This window comes from Schistocerca cancellata, chromosome 10 (assembly GCF_023864275.1).
Source record: "Schistocerca cancellata isolate TAMUIC-IGC-003103 chromosome 10, iqSchCanc2.1, whole genome shotgun sequence".
Taxonomy (NCBI): Eukaryota; Metazoa; Arthropoda; class Insecta; order Orthoptera; family Acrididae; genus Schistocerca; species Schistocerca cancellata.
The window spans coordinates 134,543,553-134,567,493 of NC_064635.1; the positions used below are offsets into that span (position 1 = coordinate 134,543,553).

The 23,941-nt window shown below is 41.8% G+C and overlaps 1 protein-coding gene across 5 annotated transcripts in view; it reads right to left on the reverse strand.

The window, feature by feature from the left end:
• Positions 1 to 23,941, reverse strand: part of LOC126106515 (fasciclin-2) — a 905,782-nt gene that overhangs the window by 114,408 nt on the left and 767,433 nt on the right. For all 5 annotated transcript variants that reach the window (XM_049912842.1, XM_049912841.1, XM_049912840.1 and 2 more), the window contains exons 4-9: positions 21,468 to 21,634; positions 12,099 to 12,364; positions 10,373 to 10,576; positions 6,508 to 6,707; positions 4,112 to 4,280; positions 1,804 to 2,052 (exon numbers count right to left, since the gene is read on the reverse strand). In XM_049912842.1, coding sequence (XP_049768799.1) covers positions 1,804 to 2,052; positions 4,112 to 4,280; positions 6,508 to 6,707; positions 10,373 to 10,576; positions 12,099 to 12,364; positions 21,468 to 21,634 — 1,255 coding nt within the window. The remainder of the gene's footprint in view (positions 1 to 1,803; positions 2,053 to 4,111; positions 4,281 to 6,507; positions 6,708 to 10,372; positions 10,577 to 12,098; positions 12,365 to 21,467; positions 21,635 to 23,941) is intronic.

The following is a 23,941-nucleotide window of genomic DNA, read 5'->3' on the forward strand; positions in this document are numbered from 1 at the left end:
TTAGCAACTGTCAACATGGACCCGCAATTTCAAATCCACAGCATCATGACAAATTATCACACATTACAAAATCCCATTTTGTAATGGGGACTGTAGCCACAGCGGGAAAAGCCACAGTCTATGACAAAGATTGCACTGAAAGTAGCCGTGATCGAACAAGAAACATTACAACTCAATGCACTTATTCAGCTTGCACTATGCGACTTCACTACCAATTGTTTCCAAAGTGTAATCTCAAACTGATTTGTAGTTAAATAACTCTGTATGTTTCTTCCCACCAACTCCCATCATAGCCTCTCAGAAGCTGCTCTCATTTCTGTAATGACATTATTTCAATATTTTACTTTCTGTATAACAAACTGTTCACCATTATTTTGGCATTCACACATTTTCTTCCACATGCAGTCTTTATTGACCAACTACAATGAAACTTTTTTTCAATTTGGATCATCAGTCTTACCACTGGTTCACTGAAGCGAACCGTTTCCTCTCTAGTGCCAACTTCTTCTCATCTCTAAGTAGCACTTACAGCCATATCCTCCATTATTTGTTGTACATACTCTTTGTCTTCGATATAATCTTTGCCCTCTATGTCTCCATCTAGTGCCCATGCCCTATCATCCCGTCCCTTATTCTGGTAAGTGTTTTCCTTTCCTCGCCAATTCTGCAGAAGACTGCCTTATTTCTCATCTTGTCAGTCAGCATCCGCCCGTAACAACACATCTTAAATGCTTCAATTCTCTTCTCTTCTGATTTACTCACAGCATAAAACTCAGAACAATTCCAAGCTCCACATGCAGATTCTCAGAAATGTCTTCCACAAATTCTGTCCTGTGTTTAATTTTAACAGGCGTCTTTTAGCTAGGAATGCTCTCTTTGCTTCTCCTAGTCTGCTTTTTGTATCCTCTATGCTTTGCCTATCATGTGTTTTTCTTCTGTTGTAGCGAAATTCTTTCACTCCCTGTATTATGTGGTCCTCAATTTTTATGTTGTTTGTCATTAATCGCTTTAATTAAATTAACTATTGGCTGGCCATTCTTGTCTCACACATGCAACATCAATAAATTTTCATAGCAGCAACTCATCAGGTTTCAAGACAGACACACTTCATCAACTCCCCCCCCCCCCCCCCCCCCCCTTCAACAAAAGAGCTTCAAGCTCTGGCTCCGAGGGACCATTCAGTGAGGGCTGGCTGCCGAGTCATTCTCCATTAGAGTCATTCGGATAAGGTACAGAGGGACACGGGGTCAGCACACCATGCTCCCAGCAGTTGTCAGCTTCCCAAATCTCAGAGCTGTAACTTCTTATTCGAGAAGCTCCTCAACTGGCATCACGACGCTGAGCACACCTCTTTACATTCCTCCCACTGAGCACAAATCCCTGGCAATATGGGAAATTAAACCTTGGTCCTCTGCACAGCTGTCAGAATATTATATCCTCTCAGCTCTGGAGATTGACCTCCACACAAGAGTCATTAATAACTTGAAGCATGGCACTATGAGTGAGCATCACTTTGTACTAAAATTAGTAAAAAGGAATGCGAGCCTGAATATTCAGTTCTGATCTATACAACATGTGTGTCCAGATACAGACTAAAGTATTAGGATCAGGGAGGAGGGATGTTGCAGCCTACACAGAGCACAGAATGCGATAAACTGAGAGGATGTCAGAAGCATTCGACACTTGACACACGGCGAGATGTGGGGCAATGCACACGGTAGCAAACTCGTTTCATTGAATGATTTCCCTGAGGATCAATAAAGGTAACTCGACAGCTGCGATGACGGCAAGTGGCTCGCTCACCTGGAGAGTGGAGCGCGGCCCGCTGCCGAAGAGTGTGTAGCCCGTCTGCTGTAGCTCCTGGCCTTCACGGCCACGGAACAGGTCAGCCCCGTTGAAGTGCCAACTGATGGTCGCATTGGGGATGCTGTGCGCCAGACACGTCAGGTTGACGGCGTGCTGCTCCCAGCCCCACACCTCCTTCTGTGGGGTGTCTGCGAACGACGGTTTGAACTCCACCATCAGATGGCCGTTCTTCTTTACCTCACCACCCTTTGAGCAGGAACAGAGAATGGTGTACTGTTCAGTCATTTCTTTACTTCGACGTATGCTAGAGTCACGAGTATAAACAAAAACAGAATCGATCAAAGTGCAAGGCGTCTCGAGAAATCGGCCCTTAACATACTACGCAGAAAAATGGAAATGACAACTGAACTAAACATCAGAAAATACATAAATTTTTCATATCCCTCTTAACGTTGTACAAGTGGGATAATAAATACAGAAAGGTAAACCCATGAACAGGCTTCTGTCCTGATGCAGGCAGAGTGCAGCCTTTCATTCAACAGGGCACTAGGAGTTGGAGGGTGACAAGCTCATCACCCTGGCAGCGTTTTGCTCCTGAAAAAGACAGGAGGCCGAGCAGACCTGGGATCATCCTGGAATGAGGAAATATCCCGGGACCTCCGAGGACAGAGTTTAGAGCTCCACCTACTAGACTACAGTGGCCACTTGCAAGGGAGGCCCTGCTTAGCACATCAACAACCAGAGAAAAGCAAAAGAAGACATAAAAGAGATAACAAAGTTTACACATGGCTTCTGCAATCCTGGTTGATTGGAAGAAGGCAGTGTCAAAGATAGGCAGTGTGGTGGACATAAGGAAACATGATAGGAAATGTGTGCCACCACTGCTCAGTGAACTGGAGTCTCCGATGAAACCCATTAAAAAAAAAAAAAAAAAAAAAAAAAAAAAAAAAAAAAAAAAAAAAAAAAGTTGAAGTACCACAGTAAGATATGCAGGACTACATTACATAAAGACTTGAAAATGAAACGTTTTACCCATGTTTGTGAATGATAACAACATGTTGCAGCAAGTGGGTTTCAAGTTCACCCATAAAGGTAAGGGGTTATTGGGATCTGTACAAATTAGAAGATCTGAATTTCAACTACATGGCTTACCTCGAGTGGATCGTACTGTCCTAGTGCAGACAGTTAGGAAATGTAATGTGGAAATGAATCATTGTGATTTTATTCAAATTTAAACAGCAACACACTCGTTAAATGTATCAATTTGCAGCACTGTAGGCCAAGGACAATAATTACAAATGTGTCTATTAAAATTAGTGCTTACTATCCACGACATCATGGTACTGTTACGGAATCTACAATGAATATTCCAGAATATAAAGATGTCAGAAACCATGTTATATGAGGAACAAACGGAAGCAAAAATGGCAAAACAACAATAGAAACATTTTTACAATAAAGCAGATAACTGATATTCTGAGTTTAACGGATATACTGATTTAGGATTTACTGACTCTGTAAAAGCATTTCATAAGGTTAATAGGGACAAGTTTTAGAATGTTATGAAGAAAGGATCTATTAAATGTTTCACAACACTTAGGCAAGAACACAACCCACAGTAACTTCACTCCCATAATAACTTCACCTATCCAGCCCAAAACCATATTCAATTTTTTTTCTTCATCTTCTGTCACTGTCATACTACAGTTGCCAATTTTAGTTGTAATTTTACTCACATAATCAGTTTCAATTGTTACAAATCACTGTCCAGTTTGAGTGGGAATAGAGATAAATATTTCAATCAGGAACACTACTACATAGCAGCGTAATGAATTAAGAATTAATACAAGAATATATGGCATTGCAAATATACAGCACACAGACAGACAATGACGTGTTCAGAAATAATTTTTGAAAAGTGATACAGGAGGCCTCTCTCTTTCTCTGTAAATAAAATTTGGACAGTCTACTACAACAAGAGTGAAGTCAGACAAGGATACAGCATTTTAACCGCCCTTTTTAATATACATTCATACACACAATATAATTGAGAAAATGCAAACCCACAGTAACTTCAGTTATCCGGCCCAAAACCATACTGAATTTTCTTTCTTTATCTTCTGTCACTAGGACACTGTATGTGTATTCCAGTATGTTTCAGAATGAAAGTCTACAGCCAACTTTAAACATATAGTGCATTTCCCCTCCTTTTCAGTATTTCTACGAATCAGTTCCAGCTAAAGGAAACCCCACTGAACAGTACAAAACAGATAAAAATAGTGTACTCACTAAGAAGTCAACTTACCTTATTAGTTGCTATGCACTCATACAAACCGTCATCAGATCGCAGGACATTAGAAATTATAAGTTTGCCAATTCTCGTCCTGCCATCCGGGCTATCGACACCGTCAACTGTGATCCTGTCCTCGGTCGGTTGGATGCCATTAATGTAGCGGTTAGGATTACTCAGCTTCCTAACACAAAGAGAACAAAAACATAACATGAGTGCAGGAAATTAGTTCAGTTAAAGAAAAAAGACAATAAGGTAAATTCCCATCCTCCTCAAGGGAATTAATTGTCACATAATAACTGTTGGCTGTAATTACATACTTTAGTATGTTTAATCATTAGGTCGAATGTGAGTACAAATGAGGTAACATACTTGCATTCGCAAGACATCGAGTTCAAATTTATCAGCCATCTGGTTGAATAACTGTTTTCTTGCACAGTGTCAGTAAATGATTTTGCTACTGCCTCTCAAAAGTAAGATATCTAATAAGAGCTCTGTAAGCCATATGTGTGTTTCTCGATTTCTTCCAGTATATTAATGCATTTAACATTGGAAGTAAAGGGATAAATGCATTTAAAAAAAGGCAGAACTCAGAAAATGTATAATACAAGTACCTTTATTGCACAACTTGACTAAAAGAAGTGGTAAACTGACAGGTCATGCCCCGAAGCATCAAGCTGTCGTCTATTACGTATTGGTGGGGAGTGCGAGCATTAAAAATTGTGTAGGAAGACCAAGACTTGGCTGCAGTAAGGACATTCTAGGTTCAGGCGAATGCAAGTTGTAGTAACTGTTGGAGACTAGCACAGTCTAGACAAAACAGAAAACATCATCGAGCCAATCTCCGGACCGAAGTTCACAGCACTTATGCCACAGAAGACACACCAAAGAAGGATGTTATGACAATAAAATATGATGTCCTCATTCACAGTCTATCAGAGAATACACCCCGCAAAAACTACATCAAAATGGAGAAATAAAGTCCCGTTCACAGAGTACTGAAATCTTGGTAAAAAGCAATTCCCAAATATCAAACAATGTCAATTCAGGGACTGAAGAACAATCAGCACTAGGATAGATGGCCACTCACCATAAAGAGGCAGCACTGAGCAGAGACACGCACATTAGAAAGAAGACTGTTGGTTGTTTTTTAGCAACTGGACAAAGTCCCTCAACAAATTAAAACCACACACAAACTTCCAGACTCGTGGCCACTGTCACCCACGGGTGCTGTGGCCCCACTGAGGTGAGTAGCGGTCTCAACTGAAGAGGGTAGTGGGGGAACATAAGAGGTGTGGCGTGAGGAGCACAAGATGCTGCAGGCTACCTGTGGGAGTGTGGTATTCCACCCAAGCCTCTTCTGTACACCACAACCCAAACCAATCAAGATTGCTACTTACCCCAGTCAGACCACAGCAATACCAATCTGTATTATTAAAATGCTATGGCAGAATACAGAGGCAATAAAACTTCAGATTTTCAATATTTTGACAATTACAGGCTGAATTTAAAATACCATCGTAATCTACTCCTTAAGAGTTATAATCTAATGTCAAAAGTTTAACACAAAAATACAAGTATTACTGTTAGAAACAGCATATTTTTCTTGGGGCAACACAGCTGGCAGTGTGCAAATACGTGGACTTCACCCATTATTTGAGAATGATAGCACGTCGAGACTTCCAGCAAAGTTTTCACATAATTTGAAACCTTTATGAAACTTTTTGTCACTGATAACTTCCACAAAATGATAAAAAAGTTTATTATTCGCTACATTTTTGCTGTTTGTGCAGTCAAACTTCAGCATTAGCCGAGACATTTTAATTTATTACTTTTTTATTATCAACTGTATTTGCAACACAGTTTGCATACATATACCACTGAAAGTACCTGCAAAATTATGTCACTGTACGACACATAGTTCAAGATATATAACATCATCAACTTCCAACAAACTTTAAGTGTAATATCAAATATTTCCCAAACTTTTTCTCGCTTACATGCTTAAAGGCAACATTTAATACATCAACTCATTTGTAAAGTAATCAAATGTTTGAAGCTATTTCACATGCTGGAGTTTGAGTCTTTAAAGAATTGGAGATTTACTGATCTATCCTAATTCCTGCTGATAATACCCAGACATCTTGTGTGTATTGCACCTAACATTTAATCAAATTTATACTATGTTTTATACACTCTTCAATAGCACGATTCATATACTTTGTTAAGTGTGTGAACGTAAAGTCTCACAGTAATGTATGAAACAAAACAATATATGTTACAAACAGGATGTCAGCGTGCCAACAATTGTGACTGTTTCCCTGCTCTAGCATTAGGAATTTTTTACCCTATTGCTAATCTGCAAGGTGTACTTGTACCTGCACTTGGGTGTGGAAATGAGAGCTACTCACCTAAATGTAACAGCAGGTAGAGGGGAACCAGTGGCATGACACTCGAGGACAGCTTCCGAGTCTTTGCCCGACGCTACGGATATGTTATCGAAACGGCCAATTCGCGGTCGCACAACGACAGTCACTTCGACGGTGGCAGTGGCAGTCCCAGCAGCATTCTTGGCTGTGCAACTGTAATTGGCTGCATCCTCTGGCCGCACCTGTCAAATTGTAAAATAATTATTTCTCACACACATACGCATGCGTGTGCGCCTGTGCCCGCACATGGCACCATCAGGATGCAACATATATGTGCAGAGGAGTGTGTGTGTGTGTGTGTGTGTGTGTGTGTGTGTGTGTGTGTGTGTGTGTGTGTGTGTGTGTGTGTGTGCGTGCGCGCGTCTGTGAGCGCGCGCACGTGCGCATACCTGCTGGCTTGAGAAAGGATTTCTTTCTGAAAGCCAGCAAGTTTTCATCCTGAACATCCTGTTTTCTGTGTGTCCGCTGACGACTCAACGCTTCCATTGTACAGTGTGTGGTTTGCTTTACACTCATACCACAAATATGATTTATGAGACATGCAGAGATTGGCGGTTGACTCTCAACATGGGCAAAAGTAACATACAAGATATGATCAAATAGTAACAGGAATCTTTTTATTTAGAGGGCTTTATACATCCAATTTTCAAAATTTTTTAAAACCTTGTTAGTACACATATTCCGTATTATGAAGGATTGCTACTCACCATATAGTGAAGATGCTGAGCTGGAGATGGTGTAACAAAAAGACTGTCAAACAAGTAAGCTTTCAGACAAAAAGCCTTCCTCCAAATTAGACAAAAAACACACACATGATCACTGTCTCTGGGTGCTGAGGCCAGACTCATAATATTGTCATTATTCCATTCTGATGTATGTTTGCATTTTCAGCAGTTTTGAATGCAGTATAACCCCACTTCCACGTTCACGGAATTAACATTTTGCCGCCGTTTACGACATTTTTTATCACTTCTGTCAAATTTCCTATGTCCACAATGTTAATTCGCACCCGATTTTGCATCAACATATTTATAATTTTCTCGTGATTTAAGCATTACAAAAAAGTGTTTGTGGAGAAAAAAATGATTCTGGCATGATGTTGACCAACCAGTAGTGTTTATAAATAGTACTTTGTTAAGTCTCTTTACACCAGGGTACTATACTCAGTAGATTTGAACCAGTAAACGTGTAACAGTTGCAACAATTCATGCCGTGTCTCCCACCGCTGCCAAGCTCTACTTGGCATTGTGGCTGATGGAAGTAACTAGTTTGTTCAAATAAAGATATTATGACCAATCACAACAACCATTTTGAAACCGTCTCTACTGTGCAAACACATTTTCGTGATTGTTGTGATCATCGTTGTCAAATTATATTTAGCGTGTTTCGTTGTTTGGACACTTGTAGCGCTAGTTGACACCATCATTCACTTACGTATTGCTCAAATGTTTTTACTTTTTAGTATAAACACAGCACTTGTTACACAAGTTTTTCATGCTGAGCAAAACGTGTTTCGAGAATTTATTTATAGTCAAAGTGTAGTATTTTTTTTATTATTTTATTTATTTATTTATTTATTTATTTTTTTGCACAAACAATGTGAATGATAGTTTGCGAGAGTGTGGCTTTCTACATAACTGAGTAGGCACAGTACCTGATGACCTCAAAAATATGACTACAGGAAAGAGGCAGAACAACACATGCAAACACCACAGAAAATACTTTTCTATGTATTTGCCATTGGCAACGAGAAAAAATTCTTGAAACCCACCATGCTAAGGATGAGAAAATACGTAAGTAGTGGAGTATTTCAGTATTTAAATAATGAATGACAGCTGCAGGCTACATAATTTTTACAGCTTAAAATGTTATTTCCCATATTTTACATTTTCCTGGATTTTACACCATTTTTTTGAAGTTCCTTCCAAAGTGTAAATGCAGGGTTTCACTGCATTCAGTTTACTGTTGCAAGAGGTTATACACGTTTTAAAGTGTTCAGCGAATTTTTACTTCTGAAAAAGAACTTGCATTAAATTTTGCTTGGAATCAAATGTTGCACCACATTCAAAATGGCTTTTGGGGATATACTATGAGTAAAACAAGAGTTTACAAGAGTTAAAAAACTTTCAAAGAGGGTCAAGAAGACAAAAAGAATGACCACCCTGGACACTCTAGCACATCAATTATTGATGACAAGTACAAGAAGTAAGGAAAATGGTTCTGAAAATCATCAAATCACCATCTGAGAAGTTGCTGACGATATCAGCATATCCTTTGGCTCAAGTCAAGCAATTTCTGGGATGTTTTGGGTGTGAAATCCGTAGCAGCAAATTTTGTTAAGAAAATATTGAATTTTGTCCAAAAAAGTCATCGCACAGACATCGCTCAGAAACTGCTGAATGAAGTTGACAATGATCCAGAACCACTAAGTAAGGTTATAACGAGTGGCAAAATCTGGGGTATAAGGATGATATGTTGAAACCAAGGCCAAATCATCTCGACGAAAACTGCTGGCAGAAGAAACTTCTCACTGTTTTCTTCAGTTTCAATGGGATAGTACATCAGGAGTTCCTGCCTTATGGTCGTACGGTCAATAAGGAATACTACCTGGACGTTACTCGCTGTTTGTGTAAAGAAATCCGAAGAAAACGAGCAGAAGTGTGGCAAAACCACTTGCGAAAATTGCATCATGGTAATGTACCCACTCGTGTCTCACTGCTTGTCCTTGATGTTTTGGCAAAAAAAATAAAACTGTTATGTTGCCTCCACCACTGTATTCACCGGATATGGCCCTCTGCGATTTCTTTCTATTCCCAGGCTGAAGAGAACTTTGGAAGGAGGTTGTTTTGCCACCAATGATGAGATTAAAACAGAATCACTGACATAGATGAACACCATACCAAAAAGTGAGTTATAGAAGTGCTTCCGAGACTGGAAAAAGCACTGGCACATGTGTATTATATCTGAGGGGGTTACTTTGAAGGGAACAAATGTGATGTTCACGAATAAAATGAAGATTGTTTATGAGAAACAAAATTTTTCTCGTTACTCTTTAATCACACTTTGCATTATGCATAATCAGGCAGAATGACTCAGTACTGTATTGTTACACAATTGCAGAGCAGTCACTGGAACAACGCACCTGTATTAAAAATCTGGAAGTATGCATATGGAGCAGTTTGAAGTGGAATAACTGTAGAAAATTAATTGTAGGAAATGCAGTTCCTAGACTGAGATCCATTGGAAGAAATCTCAAGAATTGCAGTCCAACCATGAATAAAGTAGGTCACAAAACCTTTTTTCCACAAACACTTGGGCCTGTACCAGATGAAACTGTGAGGGAAAAGGAAGAAGACCCAAAGCAGACCAGAATGTTTTATCACGGGTTCATCTACGAAATGCAATGCTATGTGAGAGTCAGTGTGCATTACAGTGTGGCTTGCTGTTAAAACCCTGGGAGTGTAAATCCATAGAAGAGTCAATCAATATATTTCATCCTCCTATATAAGACCACGAAAGTAACATTAGAGAGATTCGACCTCACACGGAGGCTACCAACAATCATTCTTGCTGTGGACCCTTTGCGACTGGAACAGGAAGGGGAGGATGTGACACTGCTACACAATTTACTCTCCACTAAGCATCATATGGAGTCTTCTGGATCAAAGATATACTTGAAGTCACAGCATGAACATTACTATTAATGATGATGTAAGGAAATAAGAACTACTCTCAATAAAGAGCATCATAAATTCTCTCTCTCTTTCTGTATGTTTGGACATGTGCATGCACACAAATGTTTCTAATGGGAACATACAGTGTAACTCTGTGCACCGCCTGTACACACCTCACGAATCCTGAGCTCCCCCAGCAACACGTCAGCAGACACGCGATCCCCGTCCTTGGTTAGGTCACGAGCCGTGTCCACGCGGATCCAAGTGTAGCGCGGAACGGGCTTCCCTGAAGCTGCGCACTTGGCCGTGAAGTCGGTGCCTTCGACTGCTTCCAGCTTTGGTGGCAAAGCACCCGACATTTGAGGTGGTGTGTGGACCTGCAGAAAAATACAGTAGTAGGAAATTAGAAGTTCAGTACCCTGTTATGTCTTTTATCTTAGGGGTGTCAGTACCACAGAATTGCATTTCAATGTGACAAGACACAACAAAGTAAAACTTCTTTTCAGTTCCCCTACTATCCCACTATTTCCAGTCATTGCCATACATTCCGCTGCTAGTGGGTTTATTCATGTTACATTAAGAAATACAGCAATGAGTCACTTTTTATACTGCTTTATTTATATCGAGACACATTTCAGTCTTTGACCCATCTTCAATTCCCGTAACACATTATTTCTTCGATATCATGTTTTTATTCACTACAGCTTTTATTCTTGAACTTGTAGCTCCCCTGGCGCACTGACAAGTGCAGGATTTGTTATGTGACTAATTTATGAGTTTCTTAATATCGGAGAAAGTAAATAGCAGTCACTGGAGAGTATGTTGAACGGCTGTAACTGAATTTAACAAAAGATATTTTTCATGTAATGGTCAAACACTTGCTACTAGGAACCTTTGGCAGAAGAAAGTCCTACCCATGAACAAAAAAGAAATCATTATTCCTTGAAAAGAAACCTCGTAATGTGATGTAAAAAAAGTCTGCTGTTCTCTGAGTTTCGAGAGGCACAGATTTCACATTTTACTGTATGAAATTTAGCAGCAACAGCGATATGCAGTTCGGAGTATTTGACAGGAACCAACTACACTAACAGCTAACTCGATGTATTGTAGTTAATAGCATGAAGGACACATCACATACAAATGTGAACAGTTGTGTGTGTATGTATGTGTGTGTGTGTGTCTGGGACTTGAAAACAGATTTTCCACTTATCACAAGTGGTCACCTTAACCACTTTGGCTATCCCTGTGTGCCTTCAGATCGACCCAAACTTCCACATGTCATATACCATCAAAAATGTGTGGAACTATGGTACAGGAGCGTGTACTGTGTGACATACAGAAGTTTTTGTCAGTCTGGAAGGCACGCACGGATAGCCAAAGGTGATAAGTGGGAAATTCAGGTTTGAGTCCTAGTCCGGTGCAAATTTTCGTATGTCACCAATAGGTAGTATACCTACATGTAATACGGCAGATACCAAGATATTCACACTCAGTGAATTTATTTTGAACTAATTAAGTACAGCTGTTGTTTGTCAGCAATGACTGTTCTTTCAGGTATGCAAGTAAATATTACACACCAACGGTGGCAAAAGAAAATAACACCATTCGTCAAGTTTCATACCAACCAATGACATACAACAGAAAAATAAATAAATACCAAGATCAAATGACAGAATTGCACATAATGACTTATTTGACTTTCAAAGATGATGGGAAAATGAATCTGAAGCCAACCATTCTCACATAACAGATTCAGAGGCAAGACAAGTTCAGTCTTTACCTTTATATATTTCCACAAGCACCTGACAAACAATAATATCTCAGTACACATCTAACTTCTTTCTTTGCATCAGCATTGGGCAACACTGACACTTGTCGATACAAAGCAAGGTCTCTTACCTCGACACGTATGGGGCGGAGTGCCATCTCCCCAGTCGCTATGACGATGGCGCGGCACGTGTAAGTGCCATCGTCCATCTCGGTCACATTCAGGATGGTGAGGCCGTCCTGTTCGACCACGTAGCGGTCGCCTGTCTCCACGATGTGGCCGTCGCGCATCCAGTTGACTATGGCAGGTGGGTTGGCCGAGACCCTGCAGCGGATCTTGAAAGTCTCATTCACTGTCGGATACTGCTCCTCTGGCGCATCATCCCAGGTGATAGGCACTGCAAGGCAGAGGTGTAAATGCTTACTTTCCTGTAGATGGAAAATCTAGAGTACGACTTGACGAGTTGCATGTCCCAGCACACTCACGCAAATCAGTTTCTTGCCTGCAGTATGACAGAATTTCCGATTACACTGTTGCTAACTGAGTGAGGTTAAGTAAATATTCCTTTATAAACAATATCTAAAGAATTTTTAACCATTAGACTTTGGAAATTTTTATTTGTTACTTTCTGTGTCAAACGAGCAGGGGTCAGAACAACACGGCTCCGTACATTTCAATGAGAGTGGGTCACTGTCATGTCATTTTGAACTTCCTCTGAATACATTGCTTTTGTGACTGACAATATTTTATTCTACAGTATTTTTCAAACTACAGAATACTGTATTAGTGTAGATTATATTGTGGAACTAGTCTCACAGATGTGAAATACTTACTGCCAAAAATAAGAAGTTTTTCAAAGAAATGTAGTTTATTATGGAGTTTCATTATCCTAGTATCAATCTGTTCACTTTTGATGTAATATCAATCTGTTCATTTTACAATTTTTCTAATCATTTGCTTTGAGTCTGTTCATTTATGTTTTCAAGAAATCAAAGAAGAATTTATCTTAAAAGTTTTTTCTGGGATAACATTTTAAAATAATCATATTTAAATTCAAAATTTTTGGTACGACAATTGTCTTAAAAAAACAAACATTTACATGTTTTAAACATGTATGATCTTTGTTCCATCTCTGGTCATCATATATTGCTTGAAAAGTACCAGCTGTGCATTAGATTTGGAACTCTTTGCCTTTACAAATGTATGCTTGTGTCTGTGTATGTGCGGGTGTGTGTGTGTGTGTGTGTGTGTGTGTGTGTGTGTGTGTGTGTGTGTGCGCGCGCGCGCGAGTGTATACCTGTCCTTTTCCCCCCCTAAGGTAAGTCTTTCCGCTCGAAGGATTGGAATGACTCCTTACCCTCTCCCTTAAAACCCACATCCTTTCGTCTTTCCCTCTCCTTCCCTCTTTCCTGATGAAGCAACCGTTGGTTGCGAAAGCTTGAATTTTGTGTGTATGTTTGTGTGTCTATCAACCTGCCAGAGCTTTCGTTTGGTAAGTCACATCATCCTTGTTTTTAGATATATGTTTCCCACGTGGAATGTTTCCCTCTATTATATATATATATATATATATATATATATATATATAATAGAGGGAAACGTTCCACGTGGGAAAAATATATTTAAAAAGAAAGATGATGAGACTTACCAAACAAAAGCGCTGGCAGGTCGATAGACACACAGACAAACACGAACATACACACAAAATCTAGCTTTCGCAACCAATGGTTGCCTCATCAGGAAAGAGGGAAGGAGAGGGAAAGACAAAAGGATTTGGGTTTTAAGGGAGAGGGTAAGGAGTCATTCCAATCCCGGGAGCGGAAAGACTTACCTTAGGGGGAAAAAAGGAGGGAAAAAAGGACAGGTATACACTCGCACACACACACATATCCATCCTCATATACACAGACACAAGCAGACATTTGTAAAGGCAAAGAGTTTGGGCAGAGATGTCAGTCGGGGCGGATGTACAAAGGCAAAGATGATGTTGAAAGACAGGTGAGGTACGAGCGGCGGCAAATTGAAATTAGAAATTAGCGGAGATTGAGGCCTGGCGGATAGCGAGAAGAGAGGATATGCTGAAGGGCAAGTTCCCATCTCCGGAGTTCTGACAGGTTGGTGTTAGTGGGAAGTATCCAGATAACCCGGACGGTGTAGCACTGTGCCAAGATGTGCTGGCCGTGCACCAAGGCATGTTTAGCCACAGGGTGATCCTCATTACCAACAAACACTGTCTGCCTGTGTCCATTCATGCGAATGGACAGTTTGTTGCTGGTCATTCCCACATAGAACGCTTCACAGTGTAGGCAGGTCAGTTGGTAAATCACGTGGGTGCTATCACACGTGGCTCTGCCTTTGATCGTGTACACCTTCCGGGTTACAGGACTGGAGTAGGTGGTGGTGGGAGGGTGCATGGGACAGGTTTTACACCGGGGGCGGTTACAGGGGTAGGAGCCAGAGGGTAGGGAAGGTGGTCTGGGGATTTCATAGGGATGAACTAAAAGGTTGCGAAGGTTAGGTGGACGGCGGAAAGACACTCTTGGTGGAGTGGGGAGGATTTCATGAAGGATGGATCTCATTTCAGTACAACAAACAACAGTACCTCCATTATGACAGCTGCCACCCGTTCCACATCAAACGGTCCCTTCCCTACAGCCTAGGTCTTCGTGGCAAACGAATCTGCTCCAGTCCGGAATCCTTGAACCACTACACCAACAACCTGAAAACAGCTTTTGCATCCCGTAACTACCCTCCCGACCTGGTACACAAGCAAATAACCAGAGCCACTTCCTCATCTCCTCAAACCCGGAACCTTCCACAGAAGAACCCCAAAAGTGCCCCACTTGTGACAGGATACTTTCCGGGACTGGATCAGATTCTGAATGTGGCTCTCCAGCAGGGATACGACTTCCTCAAATCCTGCCCTGAAATGAGATCCATCCTTCATGAAATCCTCCCCACTCCACCAAGAGTGTCTTTCCGCCGTCCACCTAACCTTCGCAACCTTTTAGTTCATCCCTATGAAATCCCCAGACCACCTTCCCTACCCTCTGGCTCCTACCCCTGTAACCGCCCCCGGTGTAAAACCTGTCCCATGCACCCTCCCACCACCACCTACTCCAGTCCTGTAACCCGGAAGGTGTACACGATCAAAGGCAGAGCCACGTGTGAAAGCACCCACGTGATTTACCAACTGACCTGCCTACACTGTGAAGCGTTCTATGTGGGAATGACCAGCAACAAACTGTCCATTCGCATGAATGGACACAGGCAGACAGTGTTTGTTGGTAATGAGGATCACCCTGTGGCTAAACATGCCTTGGTGCACGGCCAGCACATCTTGGCACAGTGCTACACCGTCCGGGTTATCTGGATACTTCCCACTAACACCAACCTGTCAGAACTCCGGAGATGGGAACTTGCCCTTCAGCATATCCTCTCTTCTCGCTATCCGCCAGGCCTCAATCTCCGCTAATTTCTAATTTCAATTTGCCGCCGCTCGTACCTCACCTGTCTTTCAACATCATCTTTGCCTTTGTACATCCGCCCCGACTGACATCTCTGCCCAAACTCTTTGCCTTTACAAATGTCTGCTTATATATATATATATATATAGTTATAATAGAAGGAAACATTCCATGAAGGAAAAATATACCTAAAAACAAAGATGATGTGACTTACCAAATGAAAGTGCTGGCAGGTCGACAGACACACAAACGAACACAAACATACACACAAAATTCAAGCTTTCGCAACAAACTGTTGCCTCATCAGGAAAGAGGGAAGGAGAGGGAAAGACGAAAGGATGTGGGTTTTAAGGGAGAGGGTAAGGAGTCATTCCAGTCCCGGGAGCGGAAAGACTTACCTTATGGGGAAAAAAGGATGGGTATACACTCGCACACACACACATATCCATCCACACATATACAGACACAAGCAGACATTTAAATATGTCTGCTTGTGTCTGTATATGTGTGGATGGATATGTGTGTGTGTGCGAGTGTATACCCATCCTTTTTTCCCATAAGGTAACTCTTTCCGCTCCCGGGACTGGAATGACTCCTTACCCTCTCCCTTAAAACCCACATCCTTTCGTCTTTCCCTCTCCTTCCCTCTTTCCTGATGAGGCAACAGTTTGTTGCGAAAGCTTGAATTTTGTGTGTATGTTTGTGTTCCTTTGTGTGTCTGTCGACCTGCCAGCACTTTCATTTGGTAAGTCACATCATCTTTGTTTTTAGGTATGTCGATAGACACACAAACAAACACACACATACATACAAAATTCAAGCTTTCGCAACAAACGGTTGCTTTGTCAGGAAAGAGGGAAGGAGAGGGAAAGACGAAAGGATGTCGGTTTTAAGGGAGAGGGTAAGGAGTCATTCCAACCCCGGGAGCGGAAAGACTTACCTTAGGGGGAAAAAAGGACAGGTATACACTCGCACACACACACATATCCATCCGCATATACACAGACACAAGCAGACATTTGTAAAGGCAAAGAGTTTGGGCAGAGATGTCAGTCGAGGCGGAAGTACAGAGGCAAAGATGATGTTGAAAGACAGGTGAGGTATGAGCGGTGGCAAATTGAAATTAGAAATTAGCCGAGATTGAGGCCTGGTGGATAGCGAGAAGAGAGGATATGCTGAAGGGCAAGTTCCCATCTCCGGAGTTCTGACAGGTTGGTGTTAGTAGGAAGTATCCAGATAACCCGGACGGTGTAACACTGCGCCAAGATGTGCTGGTCGTGCACCAAGGCATGTTTAGCCACAGGGTGATCCTCATTACCAACAAACACTGTCTGCCTGTGTCCATTCCTGCGAATGGACAGTTTGTTGCTGGTCATTCCCACATAGAAGGCTTCACAGTGTAGGCAGGTCAGTTGGTAAATCACGTGGGTGCTTTCACACGTGGCTCTGCCTTTGATCGTGTACACCTTCCGGGTTACAGGACTGTAGTAGGTGGTGGTGGGAGGGTGCATGGGACAGGTTTTACACTGGGGGCGGTTACAAGGGTAGGAGCCAGAGGGTAGGGAAGGTGGTTTGGGGAACTAAGAGGTTACGAAGGTTAGGTGGACGGCGGAAAGACACTCTAGGTGGAGTGGGGAGGATTTCATGAAGGATGGATCTCATTTCAGGGCAGGATTTGAGGAAGTCGTATCCCTGCTGGAGAGCCACATTCAGAATCTGATCCAGTCCCGGAAAGTATCCTGTCACAAGTGGGGCACTTTTGGGGTTCTTCTGTGGAAGGTTCCGGGTTATTTGCTTCTGTACCAGGTCGGGAGGGTAGTTACGGGATGCGAAAGCTGTTTTCAGGTTGTTGGTGTAATAGTTCAAGGATTCCGGACTGGAGCAGATTCGTTTGCCACGAAGACCTAGGCTGTAGGGAAGGGACCGTTTGATGTGCAATGGGTGGCAGCTGTCATAGTGGAGGTACTGTTGCTTGTTGGTGGGTTTGATGTGGACGGACGTGTGAAGCGGCCATTGGACAGGTGGAGGTCAACGTCAAGGAAAGTGGCATGGGATTTAGAGTAGGACCAGGTGAATCTGATGGAACCAAAGGAGTTGAGGTTGGAGAGGAAATTCTGGAGTTCTTCTTCACTGTGAGTCCAGATCATGAAAATGTCATCAATGAATCTGTACCAAACTTTGGGTTGGCAGGCCTGGGTAACCAAGAAGGCTTCCTCTAAGCGACCCATGAATACGTTGGCGTACGAGGGGGCCATCCTGGTACCCATGGCTGTTCCCTTTAATTGTTGGTATGTCTGGCCTTCGAAAGTGAAGAAGTTGTGGGTCAGGATGAAGCTGGCTAAGGTAATGAGGAAAGAGGTTTTAGGTAGGGTGGTAGGTGATCGGCGTGAAAGGAAGTGCTCCATCGCAGCGAGGCCCTGGACATGTGGAATATTTGTGTATAAGGAAGTGGCATCAATGGTTACAAGGATGGTTTCCGGGGGTAACAGACTGGGTAGGGATTCCAGGCGTTCGAGAAAGTGGTTGGTGTCTTTGATGAAGGATGGGAGACTGCATGTGATGGGTTGAAGGTGTTGATCTATGTAGGCAGAGATGCGTTCTGTGGGGGCTTGGTAACCAGCTACAATGGGACGGCCGGGATGATTGGGTTTGTGAATTTTAGGAAGAAGGTAGAAGGTAGGGGTGCGGGGTGTTGGTGGGGTCAGGAGGTTGATGGAGTCAGGTGAAAGGTTTTGTAGGGGGCCTAAGGTTCTGAGGATTCCTTGAAGCTCCGCCTGGACATCAGGAATGGGATTACCTTGGCAAACTTTTGTAAGTAGTGTTGTCTGAAAGCTGACGCAGTCCCTCAGCCACATACTCCTGACAATCAAGTACCACAGTCGTGGAACCCTTGTCCGCCGGAAGAATGACGATGGATCGGTCAGCCTTCAGATCACGGATAGCCGGGGCTTCAGCAGTGGTGATGTTGGGAGTAGGATTAAGGTTTTTTAAGAAGGACTGAGAGGCAAGGCTGGAAGTCAGAAATTCCTGGAAGGTTAGGAGAGGGTGATTTTGAGGAAGAGGAGGTGGGTCCCACTGTGACGGAGGACGGAACTGTTCCAGGCAGGGTTCAATTTGGATAGGTCTTCGTGGCAAATGAATCTGCTCCAGTTCGGAATCCTTGAACTATTACACCAACAACCTGAAAACAGCTTTCGCATCCCGTAACTACCCTCCCGACCTGGTACAGAAGCAAATAACCCGGAACCTTCCACAGAAGAACCCCAAAAGTGCCCCACTTGTGACAGGATACTTTCCGGGACTGGATCAGATTCTGAATGTGGCTCTCCAGCAGGGATACGACTTCCTCAAATCCTGCCCTGAAATGAGATCCATCCTTCATGAAATCCTCCCCACTCCACCTAGAGTGTCTTTCTGCCGTCCACCTAACCTTCGTAACCTCTTAGTTCCCCAAACCACCTTCCCTACCCTCTGGCTCCTACCCTTGTAACCGCCCCCAGTGTAAAACCTGTCCCATGCACCCTCCCACCACCACCTACTACAGTCCTGTAACCCGGAAGGTGTACACGATCAAAGGCAGAGCCACGTGTGAAAGCACCCACGTGATTTACCAACTGACCTGCCTACACTGTGAAGCCTTCTATGTGGGAATGACCAGCAACAAACTGTCCATTCGCAGGAATGGACACAGGCAGACAGTGTTTGTTGGTAATGAGGATCACCCTGTGGCTAAACATGCCTTGGTGCACGGCCAGCACATCTTGGCACAGTGTTACACAGTCCGGGTTATCTGGATACTTCCCACTAACACCAACCTGTCAGAACTCCGGAGATGGGAACTTGCCGTTCAGCATATCCTCTCTTCTCGCTATCCACCAGGCCTCAATCTCCGCTAATTTCTAATTTCAATTTGCCACCGCTCATACCTCACCTGTCTTTCAACATCATCTTTGCCTCTGTACTTCCGCCTCGACTGACATCTCTGCCCAAACTCTTTGCCTTTACAAATGTCTGCTTGTGTCTGTGTATATGCGGATGGATATGTGTGTGTGTGCGAGTGTATACCTGTCCTTTTTTCCCCCTAAGGTAAGTCTTTCCGCTCCCGGGATTGGAATGAGTCCTTACCCTCTCCCTTAAAACCCACATCCTTTCGTCTTTCCCTCTCCTTCCCTCTTTCCTGACGAAGCAACCGTTTGTTGCGAAAGCTTGAATTTTGTGTGTATGTGTGTGTTTGTTTGTGTGTCTATCGACCTGCCAGCGCTTTTGTTTGGTAAGTCTCATCATCTTTCTTTTTAGATATATTTTTTTCCACGTGGAATGTTTCCCTCTATTATATATATATATATATATATATATATATATATATATATATATATATATATATATATATATATATATAGTGTCTGTATATGTGTGGATGGATATGTGTGTATGTGCGAGTGTGTACCCGTCCTTTTTTCCCCCTAAGGTAAGTCTTTCCGCTCCCGGGACTGGAATGACTCCTTACCCTCTCCCTTAAAACCCACATCCTTTCGTCTTTCCCTCTCCTTCCCTCTTTCCTGACGAGGCGGCCGTTGGTTGCGAGGGCTGGGGTTTTGTGTGTGTGTTTGTGTTTGTTTGTGTGTCTATCGACCTGCCAGCGCTTTTGTTGGGTAAGTCTCATCATCTTTCTTTTTAGATGTATATATATATATATATATATGCCTCACTTTACACGTGAAATAATCATAATACCTCTTATGGTTTCGAAGAAAAAAAAATTATTCTACACTAGTAAAATTTAACTTTTTTTGTACATCGGGCACAACCCCAAAAGTCGGTGGACAGGCAAGATGCTGCACCATGATAATGCACAGCCTCATATTTCAAGTGTAGTTACTGAATATCCTGCAAAAATCAATATGAAGTACATCCCTCACGCTCCCTAAAGTCTGAATGCGGCTTTTTTCTATTCGCTAACCTGAAATAACACTTTCGTGTGAACCATTCTCTATCAGCAGAAGCTGTAGTAAAGGCTGCGGACAAGATTACAAAGAACGTTTCAACAAACTGTTTCCAGCATGACTCTGCACACTGGCAGAAACGCTGGGTCAAGTACACTGCATTTAAAAAATACTTTACTAAACACTCCTCATATAGGGCATAACAGAACGAAAAATGTTTCAGTAAACATAGGCCTGCAAACAAGCTGTTTGGGAGATAATTGCGAATGTGTTTTCATAGCTGTTTGGGAGATAATTGCAGTAAATATTTAATTGAAAAGTAAATTTTTCAATGAAGACACCATTTAATTGGACTCAAATTGCATTTGTGGGCACCAGTAGCAAAAAGCTGATATCCTAAGGCAGACCACGATCAATAATGTTTAACCAATAACCACAGAAACAGAGCAAGGTAGCAGTTAACTCCTTAATGTTTACTGTGAAGTGTATTCACACCTGATAGTAATAAAAGTGTTTCTCCACAATCCTTGCCTTTACATATGGGACCAACTCACTACCTAACTACTACAGAAGTATTTGGTAACAATATCCCCACAATTTCACTGTGAAAAACACACTTCCGGGAAACCACAGAGCACAATAATTTAAATTCTTCTCACATGTTCCATCAGGTCAAATTGTCAATTCCTCATGAAATTTTAGGGAGGAGACACCATTTTCATGAAATTCACTATATATCATTTTTATTATTGGATACAGTACAGAAATATGTTTACCAACCCATTAAAATACAAAGAGGAAAGTTAGAGCATCTAACTTCACAACACATCTTCAACATATGCAGAGTGGAGGATTCCATGTCTCGCTACAATGGAATCCACTGTATTCTACAGAAATTTGATTTGTATTGTTCCTCTAAGCAGATTTCTCAGAGAAGGAAGAGGATTTTTTTTTTAATATGTTAAATGGTGTGTCCTACTTTTTAGGAATGCTCGACAACTGCCGATTCGATGGGTTGGCAGAAACTCATAACTATCACATTCAATCTCACGGCAATAGGCTACGACTGATGACAGAAGACACTACTCACTGATGGTGCGCACGTGGACGGACTTGGAGAGTCGCTCAGTATTGCTGTAGAGGGCGCTGCACGTATAGGTTCCTGTGTCTGCCTCGCGCAGCTCAGGGATCATCAGCGTCAGAACCTTCTCTCCGGGTGGTGGCAGCCAGTCAACGAAGATGTGTGGCTTCAGGAGGCTGCAACGAAAAAGAGTTATACATTGTAATGTACTAATTTATAATAATAAAAGAATGAAAACTAGTATTACGAGCTTGAAATTAGGGAATATTAGTACTGTTCTCTCACAAAACAAATGGATTGTTCTAAAGAATGCAAGAAAATAAATAGGATAACCTATAGCATAATAAACTATGTACAATTGGTGTGAAATATAACGATTAATTGAGCATATTCGTAAGTAAACTGTCACTTTGGAGAATGGTGCTGCCTTTCCAGCTTCAGCTGAATATTTGCTTGATTAAAATGGTGTTTATCAAAACACATACATTTTACATCTATGAATACTGAGTCCTATTTATAGTAGATTATTACCTGGCATGCAGCTTTATGTCGAACTTTCTATTTGCTATGTAACTAATGGAGCCTTTTGGCTCCCGAAACCAGACCTTCTTAGTTTTATGTTAAACAGGAACTTATTGATTATCTTACTGCCAGAGTAGGTAACTCCATTCTGAGTACTGCGAAAGGGGCAAAATCTACACAAAAATTGTTGTTGTCTCTTGCATTTTGACTGTGTATATTAAAGTTCATCTGTAACAGACTTTATTATCAGCAACAAAAGCCAGTAGAGAGTAAATGTACTGGGTACTGATAGCTAGAATTGCTAGATCCTTAAAAGGACAGCTGCGGGGTGTATGATTACATACACAATATTTTTACTGTTTGCTTCTGCTGAGCAAACTCTTTATATTTCTTTAGGTGCTGTGTCCCAGAGGACAGCTCCATAAAACAACAAGAAGTGAAAATATGTGCAATGTGAACACTGAACCATCTTTAGGTTAATACAACAAGAGATACTTGTAAGGGCATACCACATCAAACTGAGCTTCATTAGTTAATTTGTATGTTTCTTCCATCTTAACTTGTTATCCAACTGGACTCTAAGGAATTTTTCACTGGCCTGTATCCATAAAGATGAATCTGTTCAATTTCAGTGAATCCCATCTGATATTTTGATATGCACAAGAAGTCTGTTGAACTTTTTTCTTTTTTTCATATTTCAACATACATATGGAGTGTACCCACACATGGAAGTGAAGGATGAACAATAAGTAGTTTGAACAAGAAGAGAATAGAAGCTTTTGAAATGTGGTGCTACAGAAGAATGCTGAAGATTAGATGGGTAGATCACATAACTAATGACGAGGTACTGAATAGAATTGGGGAGAAGAGAAATTTGTGGCACAACTTGAGTAGAAGAAGGGATCGGTTGGTAGGACATGTATGGAGGCATGAAGGGATCACCAATTTAGTATTGGAGGGCAGTGTGGAGGATAAAAATCAGATTCAGAAGGATGTCGGTTGCAGTAGGTACTGGGAGATGAAGAAGCTTGCACAGGATTAAGTAGCATGGAGGGCTGCATCAAAACAGTCTCTGGACTGGACTGAAGACCACAACAACAACAACAACAACATGGATATGAGAAGTTAACCTTTTTTGTTTAGAAGGCTTCTGATGTTTCAATGAAAGACATTAAAAGCATTTTCTTTAATGTTCTTGGCTATGTTCAAGAGCTGCAGTATTCTGTTATACTACTAGATGTTTGAACTGTAACTATATTTATTCAACAGCTCTATCTTTGAGATGAATTTAGTCTGAAAGAGGCCTTATGAACACATTGGATGTCACTGAAATACAATGGATACCGCTTTGGACACAACAGATGCTTCTGGTAATTAGCCACATAAAATTCCCTTTACCAGAAGCATTCACATGCAAACCCAGCTATGTATACTGTGACTAAGTGAGGGACATTGTATCAATCTCACCCAAGTGTGAACATCCCCCTACCCTGTGGAATTTTTGGGAAGAAGACAGCTCAAACCCCCTTCTGCCATCCAGATTTAGGTCTTCCACAGTTTCCTTAATTGCTGAAGGCAAAGCCTCTGATGGTTCCAGCAAAAGGAGATGGCTGATTTCCTGCCCCCATTCGAGCTTGTGCTCCATCTCCAATGACCTCATTGTCAACATCATATTAAACTCTTAATTTTCCTTCCTTGAGTGATTTTACAAGTTCTGTATTAACACCTTCAACAGAGTGCTTCATACAAAGCTTATCATAACTCTTCAAACTATGATACGGTCTTCACACTAATGTCAGGAGTGTTTTCAGCGACATGCCTGATGTGCAATTAATGCTACAGTCTCCACTGTTACTTGGACTCTCTTTTATTACTGTCTGATACTCTTTCAGTGATTCTTCCGGAAAGTGTCTAAGTCACTGAGCACTCTGCGCATTTGTTTATTGTGACAGTCAAAATAT